Source organism: Oncorhynchus nerka, linkage group LG23 (assembly GCF_034236695.1).
Source record: "Oncorhynchus nerka isolate Pitt River linkage group LG23, Oner_Uvic_2.0, whole genome shotgun sequence".
Lineage (NCBI taxonomy): Eukaryota > Metazoa > Chordata > Actinopteri > Salmoniformes > Salmonidae > Oncorhynchus > Oncorhynchus nerka.
In genome coordinates this window covers 26,521,634-26,544,989 of record NC_088418.1, presented here as the reverse complement: position 1 = coordinate 26,544,989, position 23,356 = coordinate 26,521,634, and the positions used below count along the sequence as shown (strand labels likewise).

The following is a 23,356-nucleotide window of genomic DNA, read 5'->3' as shown; positions in this document are numbered from 1 at the left end:
TTTTTATTTCTTACCCATCTACAATAGGTGCCCTTCTTTGCGAGGCATTGGAAAACCTCCCTGGTTGTTGTGGTTGAATCGACTGAGGGACCTTACCTCTAATTGTATGTGTGGAGTATAGAGATGAGATAGTCATTCAAAATCATGTTAAACACTACTACTGCAGACAGAGTGAGTCCATGCAACTTATTATGTGACTTTAAGTACATTTTTACTCCTGAACTTATTTAGGCTTGCCATAACAAAGGGGTTGAATGAATCAAATCAAATGTGATGTGTCACATGCACCGAATACAACCGGTGTAGACCTTAGAGTGAATTGCTTACTTACTTAACCAACAATGCAGTTTTAAGAAAGCACCTTTAAAAAAGGAAGAGATAAAAGTAACAAATCATTAAGGAGCAGCAGTAAAATAACAATAGCGAGGCTATATACAGCGGGTACCGGTACAGAGTAAATGTGCGTTGGCACCAGTGTCGAGGTAATTGACGACTTATTGACTCAAGACGTTTCAGCTTTTCATTTTTAATTAATCCGTAAAAAAAAAAAAAAAAACACAATTCCACATTGACATTATGGGGTATTATTGTGTGTGACAATAAAATCATAATGTAATCCATTTTAAATTCAGGCTGTAAGACAACAAAATGTGGAAAAAGTCAAGGAGACAACTAATTCAATCATTTTCTAAATATTATAAAAGCCAAATCACTCAACCAAGACCTAAGATGACTTGACATTCTGCTAAATAGAACAAAATCCAATAGGAACTCAATACAATACAATACAAAAAAGTACAATGGATCACAAGAGAACAAAATTCACAAGGTCATTGTATGGATTATTTCCATTTTAATCTCATAGTAGGCCTATAAGTATTGATGTGTTGCCCTGTCCTCTCCAAATGCCTCCAGGATGTTTTAGGAAGACGTATTCAAGCCTGGAGAGCCAGACTACCCCTCCCTGGAGTACAGGTTTCTCCTCCGGTGAATTAACACAGCTATGCTGGCCAACAGCGCCATTGTCAGGATAGCAACTGCCACTGCAAGCGCCGCAATGACACCTTGCAAAAGTCAGGAGAGATGCAATGAAGATAAATTATCAGATTGAAAAGATTTCCGTCTTAAGCGTCCGGTTTCAATGAGTAGTGTCAGTCTCCGAGTAAACGTTACAGTATCTGTGGCAATATTTATGGATATTCTGGTGTATAGAATGACAGAAAAATGAGCTCCTATAAGCAAAAGTAACAAAGCAAAACCTTTGAACCATTAAGACAATATGGACTACCTTTCTTACCTGTGTTGGACCATGATGGTTTGAGCCCACACTCGGCATCCCAGTCCTTTGAGATGACATCTTTAACCAGGTCAGTGAATGAGGTCAGAGGGCACGGAGTTGTCTCACAGCCAGGCACAGGGGTCGGGTAGGGATCACGGGATGAGTCATTACGGTAATACAAGTCAAGAGAATAGGACCTGGAATAGTTCACACAGACTATGTAAAGACATAGCCGACAGTCTTGTGTTATGCAGATTTCTGTAACACTTTAATACTAATTTCACATCTCACATATCATTTAGTTGTCATTTAAAGGTGCAATATGCAGAAATCGCTCAGCTATTTCCTGGTTGCTAAAATGCTAATAGTTCACCAAATCTTTATGTGACAAAACAAGCAATGTATAGTGTAAAAAAAAATCATTGTACCTTCTAAACCTCTGTGCAATGTATTTTCAATTAGCAAAAATATTGTATTTTCAGCTCTTTGAAGCTGGTGTACAAAACCGAAAGTAAAATATGCAAATATGAAACTTAAGCACGGGAAGCATAGAAATAGCGCACATAGAACAGATATAGCGCTTCTTGGACTTGCTTTTAATGTGAATGACGATGTGAATTTTTTCAGGTCACCCAAAAATGTACATATTGCAGCTTTAAACCAAATAATTTGTACAGTTTATTGCGCTAAAACATCAGCCTTGTACATGTGATCATTTCTGGAGGTATCACAACTAAAACTACATTACCCATCGTCCTCTTGGTAGAACTCAAAGAGCTGACAGGCAGCATAAGGAGGAAGAAGACCATTGTATACGTCTAGGGCAGCCTGGAGAGTGATGAGGGTGGAGTCATGCTAGAGAGAGAGAGAGAGATGTACACATTAGAACACAGAATGAACTGTGTTGCATAAATTGCATAATCACATAGCATTAACATTGTGTTTGGTCATGCGTGGATGTGCTTGTGAATGTATAAATATGAATACGGAGACATGCTAGATGTCAGATTGCATAATATGAAGTGTGAGTGTACAATTAAGTATGTGGATGTGTGTGTGTGTGCCAGCGGTGTTTACTAACTGCTGAATACATGATGAACTTGAGCGTGCTCCCTTGCTCCATTGCCTTGGAGAAATTCCTCAGGATGGCATTCAACAGAACCCCTAAACAATAAACAAACCATCAACATTATAAAAACAATCATAGTGACATACACGCAAACACACAAACTGTTGGCATAATCCAACTCATTAACATAACATTCAGACCAACTCACAATCCACAGGATATTTCATCCACTCAGCATGAGCAACCTCTCAGCCCACAGTCACAACATTAACTCAACGTCACTTCAACTTATTTTCAACTCTCAACCCACAGCCACAACACCAAAGCGACATTACTTCAACTCTTTTACAACCCACATGACCTCTGACACCTTCTGAACTCTAACCTCTCACCTCCTGAGAGCCTGGCTTTTTCCTTTCTCTTGTGAGTGACGACGCTGAACATGACCTCAAAGGAGGATATTTCCAGTAGAGTGTTGAGTACTTCCTGTGTGGCCCAGCCAGGGGTGGTCAGGTTGTGATTACTCTAACAAGGGTACAATGACAACCGTTAGCATCGTTCTGTTTGAAGCGCAACTCTTCCACAACACATGAGTCACAAACAAGCCTATACCAGTGTAATTATTGTGGATGCATCCCAAATGGCACCCTATTCCCTTTAAAGTGCACTACCTTTGACCAGGGCACATAGGACTCTTGTCAAAATTAGTATACAATACTGGAAATAGGGTCCCATTTTGGACGCCACCTGTATTTCACGGTTTGTATAAGTCTTTCTATTTATATCCATTTCTGAAAATAACAGATGATGGATGAACACTTTGCACTGGTGCTAATGTGTATTACTGTAAGTATGACCATGTCTACCTCTTATATAATCATGGATATTATTCATTTCAACGAGCTATTGAGTTATTCATCGAGCCCAACTGCCGAGGTGATCACATGGCAGTGTTCCCTTATGTTGTTTGTACCCAGGCCGGGGCACAGAGGCCCAAAAGAGTAACATCCAGGCTTTCTGGCATCAAAAGTTGTCAATTGAAACCAATAGAAGCTAAACTATTTGACACATGGCAACTTGCAAGAGAGGTAGGTAGGGGAAGGGAGGGGAGGCGTCCTGCCTATATAATGAGTGAGGCAGGATGCAGAGTCTGATGAACTCATGGGTGCAATTTTTATGTCTCTGTGTAGTATTTGTATTTATTATGGATCCCCATTAGCTACTCTTCCTAGGGTCCAGTAAATTAAGGCAGTTTATACCATTTTAAAAACATTATAATACATTCACAGACTGTGTGCCCTCAGGCCCCTACTCCACCACTACCACATATAAACAGTACAAAATCCATGTGTACGTGTGTGTATAGTGCGTATGCTATAATATGTGTGTGTGTATATGTGTGTGTGTGTGTGTGTGTGCCTATGTTTGTGTTGCTTCACAGTCCCCGCTGCTCCATGAAGTGTTTTTTAATCTATTCTAAATCTATTTTAACTGCTTGCATGAGTTACTTGGTGTGAAATAGAGTTTAGTACTGTGCGCCTTCCATAGTCTATTCTGGATTTGGGGACTGTGAATAAACCTCTGGTGGCATGTCTTTATCATCGGATGGGGCCACAGTGTCTCCTGACCCCTCCTGTCTCAGCCTCCAGTATTTATGCTGCAGTAGTTTATGTGTTGGGGGGCTAGGGTCAGTTTGTTATATCTGGAGTACTTCTCCTGTCTTATCCGGTGTCCTGTGTGAATTTAAGTATGCTCTCTATAATTCTCTCTTTCTCTCGGAGGACCTGAGCCCTAGGACCATGCCTCAGGACTACCTGGCATGATGACTCCTTTCTGTCCCCAGTCCACCTGGCCGTGCCGCTGCTCTAGTTTCAACTGTTCTGCCTGTGGCTATGGAATCCTGACCTGTTCACCGGACGTGCTACCTGTCCCAGACCTGCTGTTTTCAACTCTCTAGAGACAGCAGGAGTGGTAGAGATACTCTTACTGATCGGCTATGAAAAGCCAACTGACATTTACTCCTGAGGTGCTGACTTGCTGCACCCTCGACAACTACTGTGATTATTATTATTTGACCATGCTGGTCATTTATGAACATTTGAACATGGCCATGTTCTGTTATAATCTCCACCCGGGACACCCAGAAGAGGACTGGCCACCCCTCACAGCCTGGTTCCTCTCTAGGTTTCTTCCTAGGTTTTGGCCTTTCTAGGGAGTTTTTCCTAGCCACCTACACCTACAGCTTCTACACCTGCATTGCTTGCTGTTTGGGGTTTTAGGCTGGGTTTCTGTACAGCACTTTGAGATATCAGCTGATGTACGAAGGGCTACAGAAATAAATTTGACTTGATTTGGGGTGTATGCATGGATGTCCGAGCTGTGTGCCAGTAGTTCAAACAGACAGCTCGGTGCGTTCAACATGTCAATACCTCTCACAAATACAAGTAGTGATGAAGTCAATCTCTCCTCCACTTTGAGCCAGGAGAGATTGACATGCATATTATTAAAATGAGCTCTCTGTGTACATCCAAGGGCCAGCCGGGCTGCCCTGTTCTGAACCAATTGCAATTTTCCACCGTCCTTTTTGTGACACCTGACCACACGACTGAACAGTAGGAAGTTAGAGGTAGTTTCGTAAGCCAATGCTAACGAGCATTAGTGCAATGACTGGAAGTCACCGAGTGGTACGGACAACATGCAGGAAACGTGGGTTTAATGGGTTTCAAGCAAGTCTGTGTATGCATCCCAAATGGCACCCTATTCCCTACAGTGCACTTCTTTTGACCAGAGCCCTACAGGCCCTTCACAAACTAGGTGGCCTATAAAGGGAAGAGGGTGCCATTTGGGACGTAGATCTTTTTGAAGGGGACCTGCAACTAACCCTAGAGGGGAAACCCTACATGTGGCATAGTATTTATTTCAGAGTCAGAGCTTGTATGCAGAGAGCTACATACAATAGTCCAGTACCTGACAGGAGAGAGTGTCGTAGACCCTCCATATGGAATTCCTGCCCAGCAGCCTAGACACAGGATACCCAGTGTGGTTGGAGAGCTCCTGTATAAATCGCTGTGGGAAGATGTTCATCTTATACGTTTTTTTTCATTTATTCCAGTCAGTCAATGTTATGACTGTGCCTGGTGGATTCCTAAAAGCAATCACTCGGTCACATATTCACATGTCACATTAGTTTTTTGCTTCCATAAACAGTTGATTATTAAAACTGTAAGTCTTGTCAAATAAGGGCACCGTACCAAGGTTTTGTTTTATATACTCAGTGCTTAGTTGAGAGAAAATGACTCAGGGGAAAGGTTAATCTACACTGATACAAAAGACATGATTACTGTCAGTACGTAGTGATAGGTCATCATTCTAGATCCAGTATGTAGCTTTGGTGGCGACCCAACCAAATTCAGATAGAAATGTGAGTCTGATAAGCAGCACATTCTATGTGAGCTATTTCTATGCTTCCCGTCCTGAAAGAGATTGAACGGGATCTTATGGACTTACATATTGTACGAATTGGAATTCATAACATATCATACATTTTGGCTCATGAGCGCTACTTTTCAACTACTGGCTGAAATTATACAAAACCTTCATAACATAACTTTAAGTTTCGGTTTTGCATCTTTTTACTTTTCGTTTTGTACACCAGCTTGAATCATCTCAAAATACAATATTTTTTTATTTTAGAAAATATATTTCACCGCAGTTTAGATTATTTAATGATTCTCTACACTTGTTTTGTCACGTCAACAGAAATTAGGCGAACATGATAGAATCTTAGCAACCAGCTAATGGGGAGCGATTTCTACATATTATGTCTTTATGCCCATTAACCTTTCACCTGCTTTTCAGATCACATAAAATGAGATGAGAGGAAGCCACTTGTGACTATTAAGATGAACACAGGGTGACAAAACATTTTCAGATAGATACTCCATCTTCTCACCAGAGGGTAGTAAAGAGCACCAAGGACACCTCCATCAAAAGCCAGACATCACCATAATAGGAATCAGGATGGGATTCAGTTAATTAAAGCCTTTTCATTTTAATTCTCAATATAATTCAATCCTGTCATTAATTAACAGCTCTGAGAATGTGAGAGAAATTGCACCAAGCAGCTTTTTGGAAGATGAAGGAGAAAACTGTGAGTGAGGAAATCACTGAGGACCTGATGTCACACCGAAATAACTAACAAGGCCTTTGTGACAACTAATAACCTACTGGAATGAAACAATCATTCAGTCTTTGAATAACAAACACATGTAGCAAGTGAGTCAAAGTGAATTCATAAGACAAGATTAATAGGGACAAGGTTGTGAGGAAAAGGGTTTCATTGATGCGACATATTGCTCAAGGCCCATCTATGACAGGATAGGACTTGAAATGACTAGGCAGAACAACAAAAAGAAACATTAACAATAACAACGTAAAAAAAATAAACTAGGGAAAGCGATTGAGGTGTGTTTGATAACCTTGGAGTTTCTCCCTTTCCATTTGGACAAACTCAATCAAGCGCAGAGTATTTGAAAGTATTTGACATACTACTATGCATTTGACACAGGTCTGAGCATGTTATGTCATGTCTACTACATGTGTAGTATCTTCATTTTTAAAACTCCTGAGTGGCGCAGCAGTCCCTGGTTTGAATCCAGGCTGTATCACATCCGGCCGTATTCGGCCCCCTTGAACTTTGCGACCTTTTGCCACATTTCAGGCTTCAAACATAAAGATATAAAACTGTATTTTTTTGTGAAGAATCAACAACAAGTGGAACACAATCATGAAGTGGAACGACATTTATTGGATATTTCAAACTTTTTTAACAAATCAAAAACTGAAAAATTGGGCGTGCAAAATTATTCAGCCCCCTTAAAGTTAATACTTTGTAGCGCCACCTTTTGCTGCGATTACAGCTGTAAGTCGCTTGGGGTATGTCTCTATCAGTTTTGCACATCGAGAGACTGACATTTTTTCCCATTCCTCCTTGCAAAACAGCTCGAGCTCAGTGAGGTTGGATGGAGAGCATTTGTGAACAGCAGTTTTCAGTTCTTTCCACAGATTCTCGATTGGATTCAGGTCTGGACTTTGACTTGGCCATTCTAACACCTGGATATGTTTATTTTTGAACCATTCCATTGTAGATTTTGCTTTATGTTTTGGATCATTGTCTTGTTGGAAGACAAATCTCCGTCCCAGTCTCAGGTCTTTTGCAGACTCTTTTGCAGGTTTTCTTCCAGAATGGTCCTGTATTTGGCTCCATCCATCTTCCCATCAATTTTAACCATCTTCCATGTCCCTGCTGAAGAAAAGTAGGCCCAAACCATGATGCTGCCACCACCATGTTTGACAGTGGGGATGGTGTGTTCAGGGTGATGAGCTGTGTTGCTTTTACGCCAAACATAACTTTTTGCATTGTTGCCAAAAAGTTCAATTTTGGTTTCATCTGACCAGAGCACCTTCTTCCACATGTTTGGTGTGTCTCCCAGGTGGCTTGTGGCAAACTTTAAACGACACTTTTTATGGATATCTTTAAGAAATGGCTTTCTTCTTGCCACTCTTCCATAAAGGCCAGATTTGTGCAATATACGACTGATTGTTGTCCTATGGACAGAGTCTCCCACCTCAGCTGTAGATCTCTGCAGTTCATCCAGAGTGATCATGGGCCTCTTGGCTGCATCTCTGATCAGTCTTCTCCTTGTATGAGCTGAAAGTTTAGAGGGACGGCCAGGTCTTGGTAGATTTGCAGTGGTCTGATACTCCTTCCATTTCAATATTATCGCTTGCACAGTGCTCCTTGGGATGTTTAAAGCTTGGGAAATCTTTTTGTATCCAAATCCGGCTTTAAACTTCTTCACAACAGTATCTCGGACCTGCCTGGTGTGTTCCTTGTTCTTCATGATGCTCTCTGCGCTTTTAACGAACCTCTGAGACTATCACAGTGCAGGTGCATTTATACGGAGACTTGATTACACACAGGTGGATTGTATTTATCATCATTAGTCATTTAGGTCAACATTGGATCATTCAGAGATCCTCACTGAACTTCTGGAGAGAGTTTGCTGCACTGAAAGTAAAGGGGCTGAATAATTTTGCACGCCCAATTTTTCAGTTTTTGATTTGTTAAAAAAGTTTGAAATATCCAATAAATGTCGTTCCACTTCATGATTGTGTCCCACTTGTTGTTGATTCTTCACAAAAAAATACAGTTTTATATCTATATGTTTGAAGCCTGAAATGTGGCAAAAGGTCGCAAAGTTCAAGGGGGCCGAATACTTTCGCAAGGCACTGTATATATATATATATATATATATATATATACAGTATATATTGATCACTCTGTTGTCACTGAGAATTTTCCTGCAGGGCAGGATATTCAAATGAGCCTCGGTCTTTACATACATTCACTGAAAACCTGTAGTTCTCTTTCTCTCTTGCTCGCTCAAACACTAAATCAACAGACAGAATAAATGTCCTACTATCGTAGGTCCTGCTACAGCCACATTAAAAATGTACAACAATGTATCTGAAATGCAGCCATTACACATCAATAACTGTCGTTGTATATACCTTATTATTAACTGGGTGGTTCAAGCCCTGAATGCTGATTGGCTAACAGACGTGGTATATCAGTATACCACGCGTATGACAAAACATGTATTTTTACTGGTCTAATTACGTTGGTAACCAGTTTATAATAGCAATAAGGAAACTCAGGGGTTTGTGGTATATGGCCAATATACCACGTCTAAGGTCTGTATCCAGGCACTCTGTGTTGCGTCGTGCGTAAGAACAGGCTGTATACCACCCCCCCTCGGACCTTATTGCTTAAATAACACAAATAGATAATGGTCTCTACTACAACATAGTGTATCCGAAATGCAGCCTATCGCCTACTGTAGCCTATCAAAACTCATTTCCGTTTGAAATTATCAGTGAAAAAAATACAAAAATAAAATCCTCCTGCAGCAGGATTAATTTCCTCCTGTGACGAAACTGGTCCAATTAAGATGTATGAAGCGTCATAGGCTTTAATGATTTGATGTGTTACCTTGACAACTCTTCTGAGACTTACCTGGTGAGACTTGAGAACTCTCCGGTAGTGTTCGCTGTCAAACGTCTCCCCCATCAGCTCTCTAAACCTGGGGCAGTGTTTGCTTGGGGACTTCAACAGCTTGTGAAATCCAAAACAAAACAACCATTTTTATTCCTCTGTCAAATTCCTCTTCCTCCTCTCATAAAACCCAGGTACACTCAGTTTACAGCTTTGCTTTACTAGTGGCCCTTCCTTTCTTTTCTTTTTAACACCGCCTCAGTGCCAAATGGCCTATTGGTCAGAGAAATGGACATGAAGGCCCATGCTCACATCTTAAATGGGCGTAGTGATATTGAGTTCCACATCAGGCTCCAACAAAACCAAGATATCTTGATTCAAACTAGTCTTTCTTTTTTTCAAATACTTCAGATGGGATGGGTTTACACTTCTGGGACTATTTAATTGGTTCCAATGTAACCAGGCAAGCTCAATCAAGCACAGCTAAAGTTTTTGAAGGAAAACAAACACTATTCTGAACCCAGGTCTACTGGAAAGATTCATACAGCTGATTTAATGGATGATGTGAGTGAGTGAGTGAGTGAGTGGGCACGTTTGTCTCTGCCAGCCAGCCGCCAGCCCAGGGCTCTAAATGAAACAAATTCATTGATAGCACTGGTGCTCCCAACTTTAAAAAGTTAGGAACACCACATGAAATTTAGGAGCACCAGAAAATATATTTTTCAATTGCTTGAGATATACCGTACGTGGCCTATATTAATTCTAGGTACTTTTGTGCCCTAAAAATATGTAACACAGTAAATACATTTGTTTATTTTAAAAGCTAAAATGTTAATGTAAATACCTGTCATTAAAATTACAAAGAAAATTGTGGAATATTTCGTTTCTACATTGTGTAAAAGCACTATTTTCATATTGCGATGCATTACATTGAAAATTATACATGGTCTCATTAAAAATGTCAGGTTTGCGATTAAGAGCAACGCTATTAGTGAAAGGAGGGGATAGGAATCCCATTGGGCTATAAATGGAGGACCGTGTAATGCCCCACCCAGCAGATTGTAGAACAATCGCGTTCACGTTGTCATGCTGCTTCACGTGGTTGCTAAAATGATCGTCACGCAATCCCTTCTCAAAGTCAGGGTATGAGTCAAGAAACCTGACTATTTTTCTTGAGAGTACATAATATCACAATTCCAAAGCTACACGATGTTACATCTCGGAAAAAAACTGTAATGCTGTACTTGTTGCTCATGCTAATGTTGGGTTTTTAAACTAGCGCCCAATTGACCCCCATTCACTCCTTGAAGGAGATCTTTTCTTGTCGTAGAATAGCCCAGAATGCACCTCGCGGCCCATTGACGACGCATGGTAACGTACACAATCGCATTAATATGATTTCAAATGGAGTTTCCAATCTCCTCAAAAGTATCTCTGTTAGTAGTGTGTGATTGCAGCCGCAATCGAGCATCCAATTGGTTTCTGCATGAACCCCCCCTTGAGCACACCATCTTAATGGTTGTGTGACACTTTTGATATTCTGTATTTCCCCTGATTGTCTATGCAATTAAAAAGGGAAATAAAAGTATTATCAGAGGTTTTACCAGAGTCTGAGCTACCTAGCTACAGGTGTCGCCCCCGCCTTCCATCTACTGTGTACCGGAGTCTAGCTAACTAGTCCTTCGCTAACGCCTGCTTGCTAGCACACAATGTCCTTCGCTCCCACCGGCTGAACACCTGCCCTTAAAAGAACTGCAGGAAAAAAGTACACTGTCTACCGGTGTCCTAGATAGCTAGCTATCTATCCTGCCTACTGCCTGCTATGTACCGGAGTCCTAGCTAGTTAGCTAGCACCCAGTTTCCTTCGCTAACGCCTGCCGAACACCTGCCCTCGCCATCGTTAACAGAACTGGAGGAAAGCAGTGCCCGACATGCAGGGGCAAAGAACACAGTCTACCGTTTTCGTAGCTAGCTAGCTACCGTTGTCGCCCCCCGCACCATCTTATTTTTCTATGATATTAAGGCGGTCCGCAAAAAAAACAGTTTAAGGTGCATGTCACCACCTACTGTGCTGGAGTGTGCGATCAATCACGGCCTGACAAATTCTGTACCAAGAAAATACATTTTTAAACCAAATAAAGCTCTACTAACTTCTACCACACCCTCCCCTCAAAAACCCTCCCAAGCCCCCCAACCTCATTAAAAACATGTTGAAACAATCCACCCTTAGGATTATTCAGCATATCAACAACCATTTTGACAGTAGCATCTGTTACCCCCATCACTATTTTGCCGTATCCACAATAGCCTTCAAGCTGGTATTTCTGCTTTCCACAACAAGAGTTGTGTTGATAACCTTACCAATGAAAGCTATGAAATGAACCTTTGCCACAGCATATTCATGAGCGTAAGATTTCTGAACAGGTCACGAAACAATGCCAGGCCCAGCAGAAGCACCAGCCCCAACAGTAGGTCCACTTACTACAGGAGCAGCCATGGAAGCTCCATCAGTCCGCACTGTAGTTCCACCAATCTGTTTACCAGCCTCTGCATAGAGTGCATTCGGAAAGTATTCGGACCCCTTGACTTTTTCCACATTTTGTTACGTTACAGCCTTATTCTAAAATGTCTTATTTCCTCATCAATCTACACACAATACCCCATAATGACAAAGCGGAAACAGTTTTTTTTCCATTTTTTTGCAAATTTATAAAAAATAACAAAACAGAAATACCTTATTTATGTAAGTATTGAGACCCTTTGCTATGAGACTCGAAATTGAGCTCAGATGCATCCTGTTTCCATTGATTATCCTTGAGATATTTCTACAACTTGATTGGAGTCCATCTGTGGTAAATTCAATTCATTGGACATGATTTGGAAAGGTCCCACAGTTGACAGTGCATGTCAGAGCAAAAACCAAGCCACGAGGTCGAAGGAACTGTCTGTAGAGCTCCGAGACAGGATTGTGTTGAGGCACAGATCTGGGGAAGGGTACCAAACATTTCTGTAGCATTGAAGTTCCCCAAGAACAAAGTGGCCTCCATCATTCTTAAATGGAAGACGTTTAGAACCACCAAGACTCTTCCTAGAGCTGGACGTCCGCCCAAACTGAGCAATCGGGAGAGAAGGGCCTTGGTCAGGGAGGTGACTAAGAACACAATGTTCACTCTGACAGAGCTACAGAGTTCCTCTGTCGAGATAGGAGAACCTTCCAGAAGGACAACCATCTCTGCAGCAATCCACCAATTAGGCCTATATGGTATAGCGGCCAGACGGAAGCCACTCCTCAGTAAAAGGCACATGAAAGCCTGCTTGGAATTTGTCAAAAGTCACCTAAAGACTCTCAGACTATGAGAAACAAGATTATCTGGTCTGATAAAAAACTATTTGGGCTGAATGCCAAGCGTCACGTCTGGAGGAAACCTGGCACCATCCCTACGCTGAAGCATGGTGGTGGCAGCATCATGCTGTGGAGATTCGGCAGGGACTGGGAGATCCTTGACGAAAACCTGCTCCAGAGCGCTCAGGACCTCAGACTGGGCCGAAGGTTCACCTTCCAACGGGACAACGACCCTAAGCACACAGCCAAGACAACGCATGAGTGGCTTCGAGACAAGTCTCTGAATGTCCTTGAGTGGCCCAGCCAGAGCCTGGTCTTGAACCCGATCAAACATGTCTGGAGAGGCCTGAAAATAGCTGTTCAGCAATGCTCCCCAACTAACCTGACAGAGCTTGAGAGTGTCAGCAGAGAAGAATGGGAGAAACACCCCAAATACAAGTGTGCTAAACTTGTAGCAACCATACCAAGAAGTCTTGAGGCTGTAATCGCTGCCAAAGGTGCTTCAACAAAGTATTGAGTGAAGGGTCTGAATACTTACGTAAATGTGATATTGAAATATTATTATTTTTTATTTTTTATACATTTGCAAAAATGTCTAAAAACCTGTTTTTGCTTTGTCATTATGCAGTATTGTGTGTAGACTGATGAGGGGGGAAAACGATTTAATCCATTTTAGAATAAGGCTGTAACTTAATAAAATGTGGGAAAAAGTCAAAGGGTCTGAATACTTTCCGAATGCACTGTATACATTATGACCGATTCTATATCTCTGAGCCTCTCTAACCTCTCTCTGCACCTGGCATCCATCAAATGATGCACTATGTTGTCGTCGTACCCCCCTTCCACAATTACAACTCTTAACCTTCACATTGCTCCCACATTCACCGCAATCATGTTCCGCTCCACACTTGGCACATATTTTATTTATTTTACACTGAACAACTACATGTCCCATTCTTTGGCATTAAAAACACTGCAATGGGGATGAGACCAATTCTCTGACATTGAAACTAAGGAATCCTATCTGTACTTTTCTAGGCAAAACCTTCTCAAACCTCAGCAACACTGATAAGCTTTCACTTCTTTGACCCTCTTTCCTACTGATGAACCCTTTGGCCTCAATCACTCTGCCTCCCTTCACATTTTCTTTCATATCATCTGTGGACATAGATATTGGGACCCCAGTGATGACTCCCCTCGACCTAGCATAAGCACCAGGGACATGGCTTTTAATCTTCTTCCCATTAAGCTTTTCCATTACAGAATCTTCCCTTGCTGAGCCTGGCTACCACAAAATATTAGCAATCTACCATTTCCAATGAACCAGGCTAGTTTGACTTCACCTATCTCTACGACGTTGGTTAATCGGATAGGGTGTAAATGAGGCCCTGTGGTCTCATCAAACACCATCACAACTTTCCACTCCAACACATTATTACTCTTGTCTTCCTACCTTGGCCCTCTTTACGCTTTGCAGACGAGACGCTCCACTACTTTCAGTATCATGATCTCTCTTCTTCCTGTGTCTTTCCTCTACAGACCATTCAGATCCTTGACCCTCATCCTCCCACTCCATATCATCAGAACGGTCACCCATATTGATCGCATCCCAGCACAGCTGTTGCTTCTCCAACCTTGTCTCAATTTCCTCCACTTCGTCCGCACTACTCGCCGCGATTTCCAACCATCCGCCAAACGTTACCGTTCCTCGGCCTGTCTTTTTTGCTCTGTTATGGTTCTTCCATCTGTAGGGAGCTGCCAGCTTGCGGTCAATCTTCCATAGGAAGGTGAAAATGTTGCGCCGATACTATTGGTCAGATCCTTTGACCTGGTTTGACCTGGTTTGACCTGGTTTGACCTGGTTTGACCTGGTTTGACCTGATTGGGTCACGCCGTTTTCGCTGTAGTAATGGTGAAACCATGACGTGAATGAATCTGCTTGTTTCTCTCGGGCACAGAGGAACAAATGGTACAGTGTGAAGCCTTATTCATTACAGATGCTTTTGTAGTCGCTCAGTGCTCCCAAAATAAAACTCCTTGTTGCACAGGAAAATATTTGGTCGCAGGTTTAGAGCCCTGCGCCCGCCTACCTTATCCTGTGCTCTGGTGACAGTGTGCACTGGAATGGGCCGCCATGGTAACTGGGGCATGAGGGGAGGGGGGCGTCTGTTTGGGGGGAACAGCCCAGCCAGGTTAGCCTGGGCACTCATTAGAGTGCGGTCATAGTCTGTACTCCGCACGTACACCTGTGTGGAGGGAAAGAAGTAAAGCTTAGGTTCCTATGTCTTTACCAGCATACCACTTAGAGAATGCATGTCCAAAAAACTGCTTCACTGTACAGTAAGTGGTTTGCCAGTGTGCATAATGGAACAAAGCTTTACTGTATTAAGAATTCATATGTTCTATTTAAAATGTGCTTTTCCCTTTTCTGTCATCCTATGTGAAGTGATTGCACACTGTAAATCATTTTGACAACATTGGCTTTTCCTGTGATGCCGATAAAGCTGGCTTGAATTCGAATGTGACATGACAGGGGACAGGAAAGGTACAGCACGAGCTGAAACTTGAGTGTGACAACAAATCGTTAGCGACAGCGAATTAGGAAAGTTGTTATTTTGGTGGTAATTGCTACTTTAAGGACGGAGGGAGGGAGGGGAAAAAGAGAGTGAGAGAGACGGGGACGAGAGAGAAAAAGATAAAGAGATAGAGTGGAGTAAAGAGAAAAAGGGAGAAAACGACAGGAAGTGAAAGAGAGCGACTGGAAGAGGGAAATCAGATCTTTGCTGTAATGACAGTACGATGCGAACTGCCTTGGGGCACACTGAGCCAAACAACATGCATGCAGCCTAATGCACAGTGACGAGATCAGGCGAGATTAGCCCACATGTTACATCATGTTATGAGGCCGGGGTGATGATGTCATCAACATGAGTCATTCTCATTAGCCTACACCATAACAGACATTACAGCCACTAAGTACCACACATGGATATCGTGTGGTCATATGCTCCAAAGAACCCAGACGTATAGCCCGAAATAGATTTGCCAAGACTTCAAATGCACAAACAGCACACATGGCAAACAATGCTATTTCTCTCCTGTGTAATATGTACACGTTTGGGCTCCAGTAACGCACCTCTTTGCTGTTGTAGTCTTCACTGAGGAAGTGTCCATAGCGTCTCTTTAGAAACCTGCCGAAGTCAAACTGCTGTCTCATCCCCAACTGAGCCAAGTGAGACAAAAATAAGACGAGAGAAAGCTTATACCTCACACAACAGCCTAGGTCAAGTAAGAACTTCTACGGAGAAGATTTAGGAGATATTACTGTGAAGTGCGATAATATTGCTTGTTTTTGTTACGGCACATGATTATCTAACATTTCATGACAGACTCCTTCAACTTTTTCTAAAGAAAATGTGTGTGCTTTTCTCAAGCTCATAGTTGTAGAAGAAGTTACAGGCACATTCAGAATGGAAATACAGGCAAAGGGTTATGTTTTCGGGAAACATAATTGTCAATGCATACTCAAACTTCTGTACCTCAGTTAGCTGCCCGAAGCCTTGTGCCCACGCTTCCTCACCGTGAGGGTCCATGGGAAACGACTCAATGGGGGATCGATCGCCATGACGAAATACCTTACGCCAGTCATATGTTTTATGTCATATGTATGTATAGACTACCTTACACAAGTCATATGTCTTATATTCTTATGTGATATGCAGAAGTATATTTTATACCTGGTGCTAACGTGTCCTATGCCCTAATCTTATCCACAATTCCAGTTGTGCCCACATATTAGTCGTTGCATCTACACGTGGTATTAAAATGTGTCTCTAATCCGTTTACGTGTGTCCCCATTGTGACCAGATATCCTAGTCTCTCCGGAGGTGGTCAGGGAGATCGGCTCACAATCAGCAAATAATACATATTTGAATCAGCTACACCTGTCTTAAAATGTGGGCACAATCAGAATGTGGACAAGATTGGGACAAAGGACACATGTTAGCGCCAGGTATAAACGGGGCTAAAATTGGGTTAAATTAAGCTTGATTGATTGGTTTAATACATGGCTCCTACATCAGACATCAAATACAATATGATTATTGATCATCTTATTTACTTATTTTCCCTTCAAGCATAAACCAAAGTGTTGAATCTATCAGGATTTCATTAAACATTTGAAAACGAATCCCAGAGGAGTAAAGCAGAACTGAAAAGACTTACGGCAACAACAAATTTCAGAATGCGGGATTCAGTCGATGAGACACAAGAGAGAAGTAAAAGGTAACCCAAAGTTGTCAGGCACCCCACCATCTCCTCTGTAGTTTCTTTCACAGTGGGGTCGCCTTTTAGAGGTTAACTGAAGAAAAAAAGGTCATATCGATTATCGATACAGACAATGAAAACGTTCTGCCAAATTCAGTTTATTTGCTCACTCAATATCACTTGGAAACTTTTAGCAGAAACACACTATTTGGCAAGTCCATTAATAAGGTCATTATTTTATGTAAATGTAATGGTGATTCTAATTCCACAAGTTGAATAGTTGTTAATTAACTAATAATAGTTTGTTTGTTTAATAATAGTTTGTTAATTTCTTCTGAACACTTACGTCATTAAATGTAAATGATGACCTGTCATATAACAAATGAGAATAATTATAAAACATAATTACTGCAAATGTTCACTTACCTTAATTTGTATGTAACAGACTCAGAGTAGTTCCTTACAGCTGGTTTGTATTTTAAGAAATCTATGAGAAAAAGGCCCACTGCAGTAAACCTCATCTGTGAAGCTATACACAGATACGAATTGACATTTAGTGCATGTTTCACTAAAGGATGCACTGCTTTCATAACCTACCTAGCTGACCCCCACTTCCTCTTCTCTTCCTCTCTCCCTTGTGATGCCTGCTCCCGATTCGCACAGGCCGCTCAAAATCCAAATCACTGTATCTGTCAATCTCACTCGCTCTCCCTTGACGTACCAATGGACTAATATACCCTGGCAGTTCTCTTCAGTTTCGCATTTGATCTGTAGACATATATGTCCACCTCAGACAGGACAGCTCTCCTTATGTAGCAGCCATACAGTGCCTATGGTGAAACAAGCCCTAAACATGAGAATCGTCCTTTAACAAGGCTCTAACGATAGCCTTACTCACTTGGTGCCTCACTTAGCTCAACCCCCCCCACCACCACCACCACCACCACCACACACGCACACACACACACACACACACGCGCGCACACACACACACACATCCGTGGGCACACAGACACATGCTTACATCCATGAATGCATTCACACAAGCAAGCACACATGCAATTAAGCACACACAGCACATGCATGCATTCACACAAACCGCACACACACCGCACACACACAGACCGGGGCCACAAACACTCATTATATCGTGCCATGTCCTCCACCATGGATTTTGCCCCAAAATTACAGGGCCTGCAGTGTTTTCCCTGACTTAGCAAACCTGTAGGGTTCTGTTAGTATCAAAGTCGCCTTATGGGTCAGTAATATAGGGTAATATGATGTACTATAGGCTTATAATTTATGACCCATCATGATTGGAACAAGTGTGCTATTTTGTAACCCTGTACATTCTTAGAATGTGGGGACAGCCAAAGAACCCTTTTGGAACCCTTTTTTGTAAGAGTGTAGGTATGTTTATACATAGTAGGATGCATATGGTATAGCAGTACAAGCTAAATGACACATTTGAGTGTACAGCCATAAGCCATAAATAGTATGCCCACACTGTACACACTGCACACGCACACACACACGCACGCACGCACACACACTAACACACACATACAGTGCCTTCAGAAAGTATTCAGACCTCTTGACTTTTTCCACATGTTGTTGTGCTACAGCCTGAATTTTAAAATGATTACGTTGAGATTTGTTGTCACTGGCCTACACACAATAACCCATAATGTCAAAGTGGAATTACGTTTTTTTTTTTTTACAAATTCATAAAAAATGAAAAGCTGAAATGCCTTGAGTCAATAAGTATTCAACCCCTGTGTTATTGCAAGCCGAAATAAGTTCAGGAGTAAAAATGTGCGTAACAAGTGAAATAACAAGTTGTACGGAGTGTTTGTGTGTGTGTGGTAATAGTGTTTAAAATGATTTTTGAATGACTACCTCATCGCTGCACCCCACACAATTATCTGGAAGGAGTGAATTTCAAACACAGATTCAACCACAAAGACCAGGGAGGTTTTCCAATGCCTCGGAAAGAAGGCCACCTATTAGTAGATGGGTAAAACATTTATTACACGTTGGATGGTGTATCAATAGACCCAGTCCCTCCAAAGATACAGACCTCCTTAACGCAGGGATTTCACCATGAAGCCAATGATGACTTTAAAACAGTTACAGAGTTGAATGGCTGTGATGGGAGGAAACTGAGGATGGATCAACAACATTGTAGTTAATCCATAATACTAACCTAATTGACAGAGTGAAAAGAAGGAAACCTGTACAGAATAAACTGCAAAAACAATTGGCAAAGAAATGAACTTCATGTCCTGAATACAAAGCCTTATGTTTGGGGCAAATCCAACACAACACATCACCGAGTACCGCTCTTCATATTTTCAAGCATAGTGGTGGTTGCATCATGCTACGGGTATGCTTGTCATCAGCAAGGTTTTTTTATGATAAAAAGAAACAGAATAGAGCTAAGGACAGGTAAATTCCTAAACTAAATCTTGGTTCAGTCTACTTTCCAACAGACACTGGGTGTCACCTTAGATATCTCTGTTTTCTTTATATTTTGGTTAGGTCAGGGTGTGATGAGGGTGGTTAGTTTTTGTATTGTCTAGGGTTTTTTGTATGTCTAGGGGTTTGGTAGGTCTAGGTATATGTATGTCTATGGTGGCCTGAATTGTTTCCCAATCAGAGGCAGCTGTTTATCGTTGTCTCTGATTGGGGATCATATTTAGGTTGCCATTTTCCCTTTTGTGTTTGTGGGTTCTTGTTCTATGTGTAGTTGCCTGTCTGCACTATCCATATAGCTTCACGGTTTGTTTTATTATTTTGTTAGTTTGTTCAGTGTTCATTCGTTTAATAAAGAAGAATGTGCGCATACAACGCTGCACCTTGGTCTCCTCCTTACAACAGACGTGACAGAAGAACCCACCATAAAAGGACCAAGCAGCGTGTTCAGGAGGAGCAGACATTATGGACTTGGGATGAGATTTTGGACGGAAAAGGATCCTGGACGAGGGAGGAAATATTGGCAGGAGAGGATCGCCGACCATGGAGGCAGGTGGAGATAGCACGGGAGGAACGGCGACGATATGAGGGGACACGTTTAGCAAGGAAGCCCGAGAGGCAGCCCCAATAATTTATTTGGGGGGTGGCACACGAGGAGATTGGCTGAGTCAGGTTGGAGACCTGAGCCAACTCCTCGTACTTACCGTGGGGAGCGTGTGACTGGTCAGGCACCGTGTTATGCAGAGATGCGCACGGTGTCTCCATTTCGCATTCATAGCCCAGTGCGCTCTATTCCAGCTTCTCGCATTTGCCGGGCTAGAATGGGCATCCAGCGAGGACGCTTTGAGCCAGCTATATGTTCCAGATCTCCAGTGCGTCTCCAAGGCCCAGTGTATTCTGTGCCCCCCCCACGCACTCGCCCTGAGGTGCGTGTCCCCAGCCCGGTACCACCAGTGCCGGCACCACGCACCAGGCCTCCGGTGCGCCTCCAGAGTTCAGTACGTCCTGTTCCTGCTCCCCACACTCGCCCTGAGGTGCGTGTCACCAGCCCGGTACCACCAGTGCCGGCATCACGCACCAGGCCTCCAGTGTGCCTTTGGGGGGGTGGGTACTGTCACGCTCTGACCTTAGATATCTCTGTTTTCTTTATATTTTGGTTAGGTCAGGGTGCGATGAGGGTGGGTATGTTAGTTTTTGTATTGTCTTGGGTTTTTTTGTATGTCTAGGGGTTTGGTAGGTCTAGGTATGTCTATGGTGGCCTGAAATGTTTCCCAATCAGAGGCAGCTGTTTATCGTTGTCTCTGATTGGGGATCATATTTAGGTTGCCATTTTCCCTTTTGTGTTTGTGGGTTCTTGTTCTATGTTTAGTTGCCTGTCTGCACTATCCATATAGCTTCACGGTTCATTTTGTTAGTTTGTTCAGTGTTAATTTGTTTAATAAAGAAGAATGTATGTACAGTATACTACGCTGCACCTTGGTCTCCTCCTTACAACGAACGTGACACTGGGAGACAAATTCACCTTTCAGGTAGACAATAAAACACAAGGCCAAATATACACTGGAGTTGCTTACCAAGATGACATTGAATGAAAATCTATCGCAAGATTTGAAAATATCTGTCTAGCAATGATCAACAACCAACTTGACATAGTCAGGGGCTGAGCCCCACCTGTTTAGAACATTTTTTGGCATTCATACGTGTCACATACGGTGGGGCAAAAAAAGTATTTAGTCAGTCACCAATTGTGCAAGTTCTCCCACTTAAAAAGATGAGAGAGACCTGTAATTTTCATCATGGGTACACTTCAACTATGACAGACAAAATGAGAAAAAAAAGACAAGATCCCACAAACTCAGGAGGAAAACAAGCTGCCTAAGTATGATTCCCAATCAGACAACGATAGACAGCTGCCTTTGATTGGGAACCATACCCGCCCAACAAAGAAATAGAAAACTAGAATGCCCACCCAAATCACACCCTAACCAAATAGAGAAATAAACAGGCTCTCTAAGGTCAGGGTGTGACATCTACTCTCAACGTAGACTCTCAAATGGTCTTTAAATTATGGTCTTTAAATTAAAGATCCAAGCAGCCTCTCCCTAAGGAGGGTGACATGTTCGATGCCAATATAACGTAGAGACGAAATCGAGTGGTTTTCTTCCAAAAAGTGGGTCGCAACTGGGTAAGTCGAGTTTTTGCACCTAATGGTGCTACGATACTCTGAGATACGTACATGTACTTTTAATTTGCGCTTTGTTTTACCCACAATTTTTACCACAAGGGCAAGTTATAAGATAAATAACTGCCTTAGTGAAGCACCTGATAACACCTTTGATTGGGATCTGTTTCCCTGTTTGAAGGATCTACATTTATAAGTTCCATTGCATTGAGCACAGCCATTATACTTGTAGTTTCCATCCAAGAGGGGCACAAATACACGTTGTGCAGGGATATCTTGGGGTGGTCAATCTGAGTTTACCAGTTGATCTCTGAGGTTTCTGCCCTGCGAGAATACGACCAAGGGAAGGATCGAATCCACCTGAGAGACACACACACACACACACACACACACACACACACACACACACACACACACACACACACACACACACACACACACACACACACACAGTCTTGTATAACTAACCTTGTGGGGACACACAATTCAGTCCCATTCAAAATCCTAACCTTAACCCCAAAACCTAACCCTAGCTCCTAACCCTAAAATGAACCCTTGCTCCTAACCCTAAAACTAATTCTAAACCTGACATTAATTCTAACCTTAACTCTAAACCCCCTAGAAATAGCATTTGACCTTGTGGGGAATAAAAAAAATGTCCCCAGTTGATCAACTGTTTTTGTTTGCTATTCTTCTATTCCCCACAAGTATAGTTAAACATGACCCCTGCAAGCACCCACGCACACCACACATACAGTATATACTGTTGACACTGCAATACACTGACTGCGACATCTGAACTGCATTAAAGGGATGGTAAGATATATATATTTTACTGCAGCAATACTGTTTCTATCTCTGTTGAAATACGGTGCATTCGGAACGTATTCAGACCCGTTAACTTTTTCCCCCCAAAATTACGTTACAGCCTTATTCTAAAATTGATCAAATTGTTTTTTCCCCCTCATCAATCTACACACAATACCCCATAATGACAAAGCAAAAACAGGTTATTAGATTTTTAAAAATGTACCTATCACATTTACATAAGTATTCAGAACCTTTACTCAGTAGTTTGTTGAAGCACCTTTGGCAGCGATTACAGCCTTGAGTCTTCTTGGGTATGACACTACAAGCTTGGCACACCTGTATTTGTGGATTTTCTCCCATTCTTCTCTGCAGATCCTCTCAAGCTCTGTCAGGTTGGATAAGGAGCATCGCTGCACAGCTATTTTCAGGTCTCTCCAGCGATGTTCGATCTGGTTCAAGTCCGGGCTCTGGCTGGGCCACTCAAGGACATTAAAATATTTGTCCCAAAGCCACTCCTGCTTTTCTTGGCTGTGTGCTTGGGGTCGTTGTCCTGTTGAAAGGTGAACCTTCGCCCCAGTCTGAGGACCTGCGCTCCCCGAGGAAGGTTTTCGTCAAGGATCTAGCTGTACTTTGCTCCATTCATCTTTCCCTTGTCTCCCAGTCCCTGCCTCTGAAAAAACATCCCCACAGTATGATGCTGCCATCACCATGCTTTTCCGTAGGGATGATGCCAGGTTTCCTCCAGATGTGACGCTTGGCATTCAGGACAAAGATTTCAATCTTGGTTTCATCAGACCAGAGATCTTGGTTCTCATGGTCCATCTGGTTTCTCATGGTCTCTGAGTCCTTAGGTGCCTTTTGGCAAACTCCAAGCG

The 23,356-nt window shown here is 42.3% G+C and overlaps 1 protein-coding gene across 1 annotated transcript; it reads right to left on the bottom strand.

The window, feature by feature from the left end:
- Positions 1 to 495: 495 nt before the first annotated feature.
- LOC115106608 (testicular acid phosphatase homolog) lies at positions 496 to 17,892 on the bottom strand. Its single transcript, XM_029629495.2, has 13 exons — positions 17,612 to 17,892; positions 17,441 to 17,501; positions 16,973 to 17,108; positions 16,288 to 16,383; positions 15,885 to 15,971; positions 14,839 to 14,994; positions 9,427 to 9,525; positions 5,316 to 5,414; positions 2,741 to 2,873; positions 2,361 to 2,443; positions 2,028 to 2,134; positions 1,298 to 1,476; positions 496 to 1,064 (listed from the first exon to the last, which is right to left on the bottom strand). The coding sequence occupies exons 3-13, from the start codon at positions 17,060 to 17,062 to the stop codon at positions 955 to 957; spliced, it is 1,239 nt and encodes a 412-aa protein (XP_029485355.1). The 5' UTR covers positions 17,063 to 17,108; positions 17,441 to 17,501; positions 17,612 to 17,892; the 3' UTR covers positions 496 to 954.
- Positions 17,893 to 23,356: the final 5,464 nt, after the last annotated feature.

What these genes read in the sequence shown, in the direction of transcription:
- LOC115106608 (XM_029629495.2), bottom strand. Translation starts at nt 17,062, where the DNA reads ATGGTGGGGTGCCTGACAACTTTGGGTTACCTTTTACTTCTCTCTTGT. An exon ending in AAGACTACAACAGCAAAGAG is followed by an intron (nt 14,995 to 15,884) that starts GTGCGTTACTGG and finishes CCCTCCACACAG; the next exon opens with GTGTACGTGCGGAGTACAGA. An exon ending in TCACCAGAGCACAGGATAAG is followed by an intron (nt 9,526 to 14,838) that starts GTAGGCGGGCGC and finishes GGATTTCACAAG; the next exon opens with CTGTTGAAGTCCCCAAGCAA.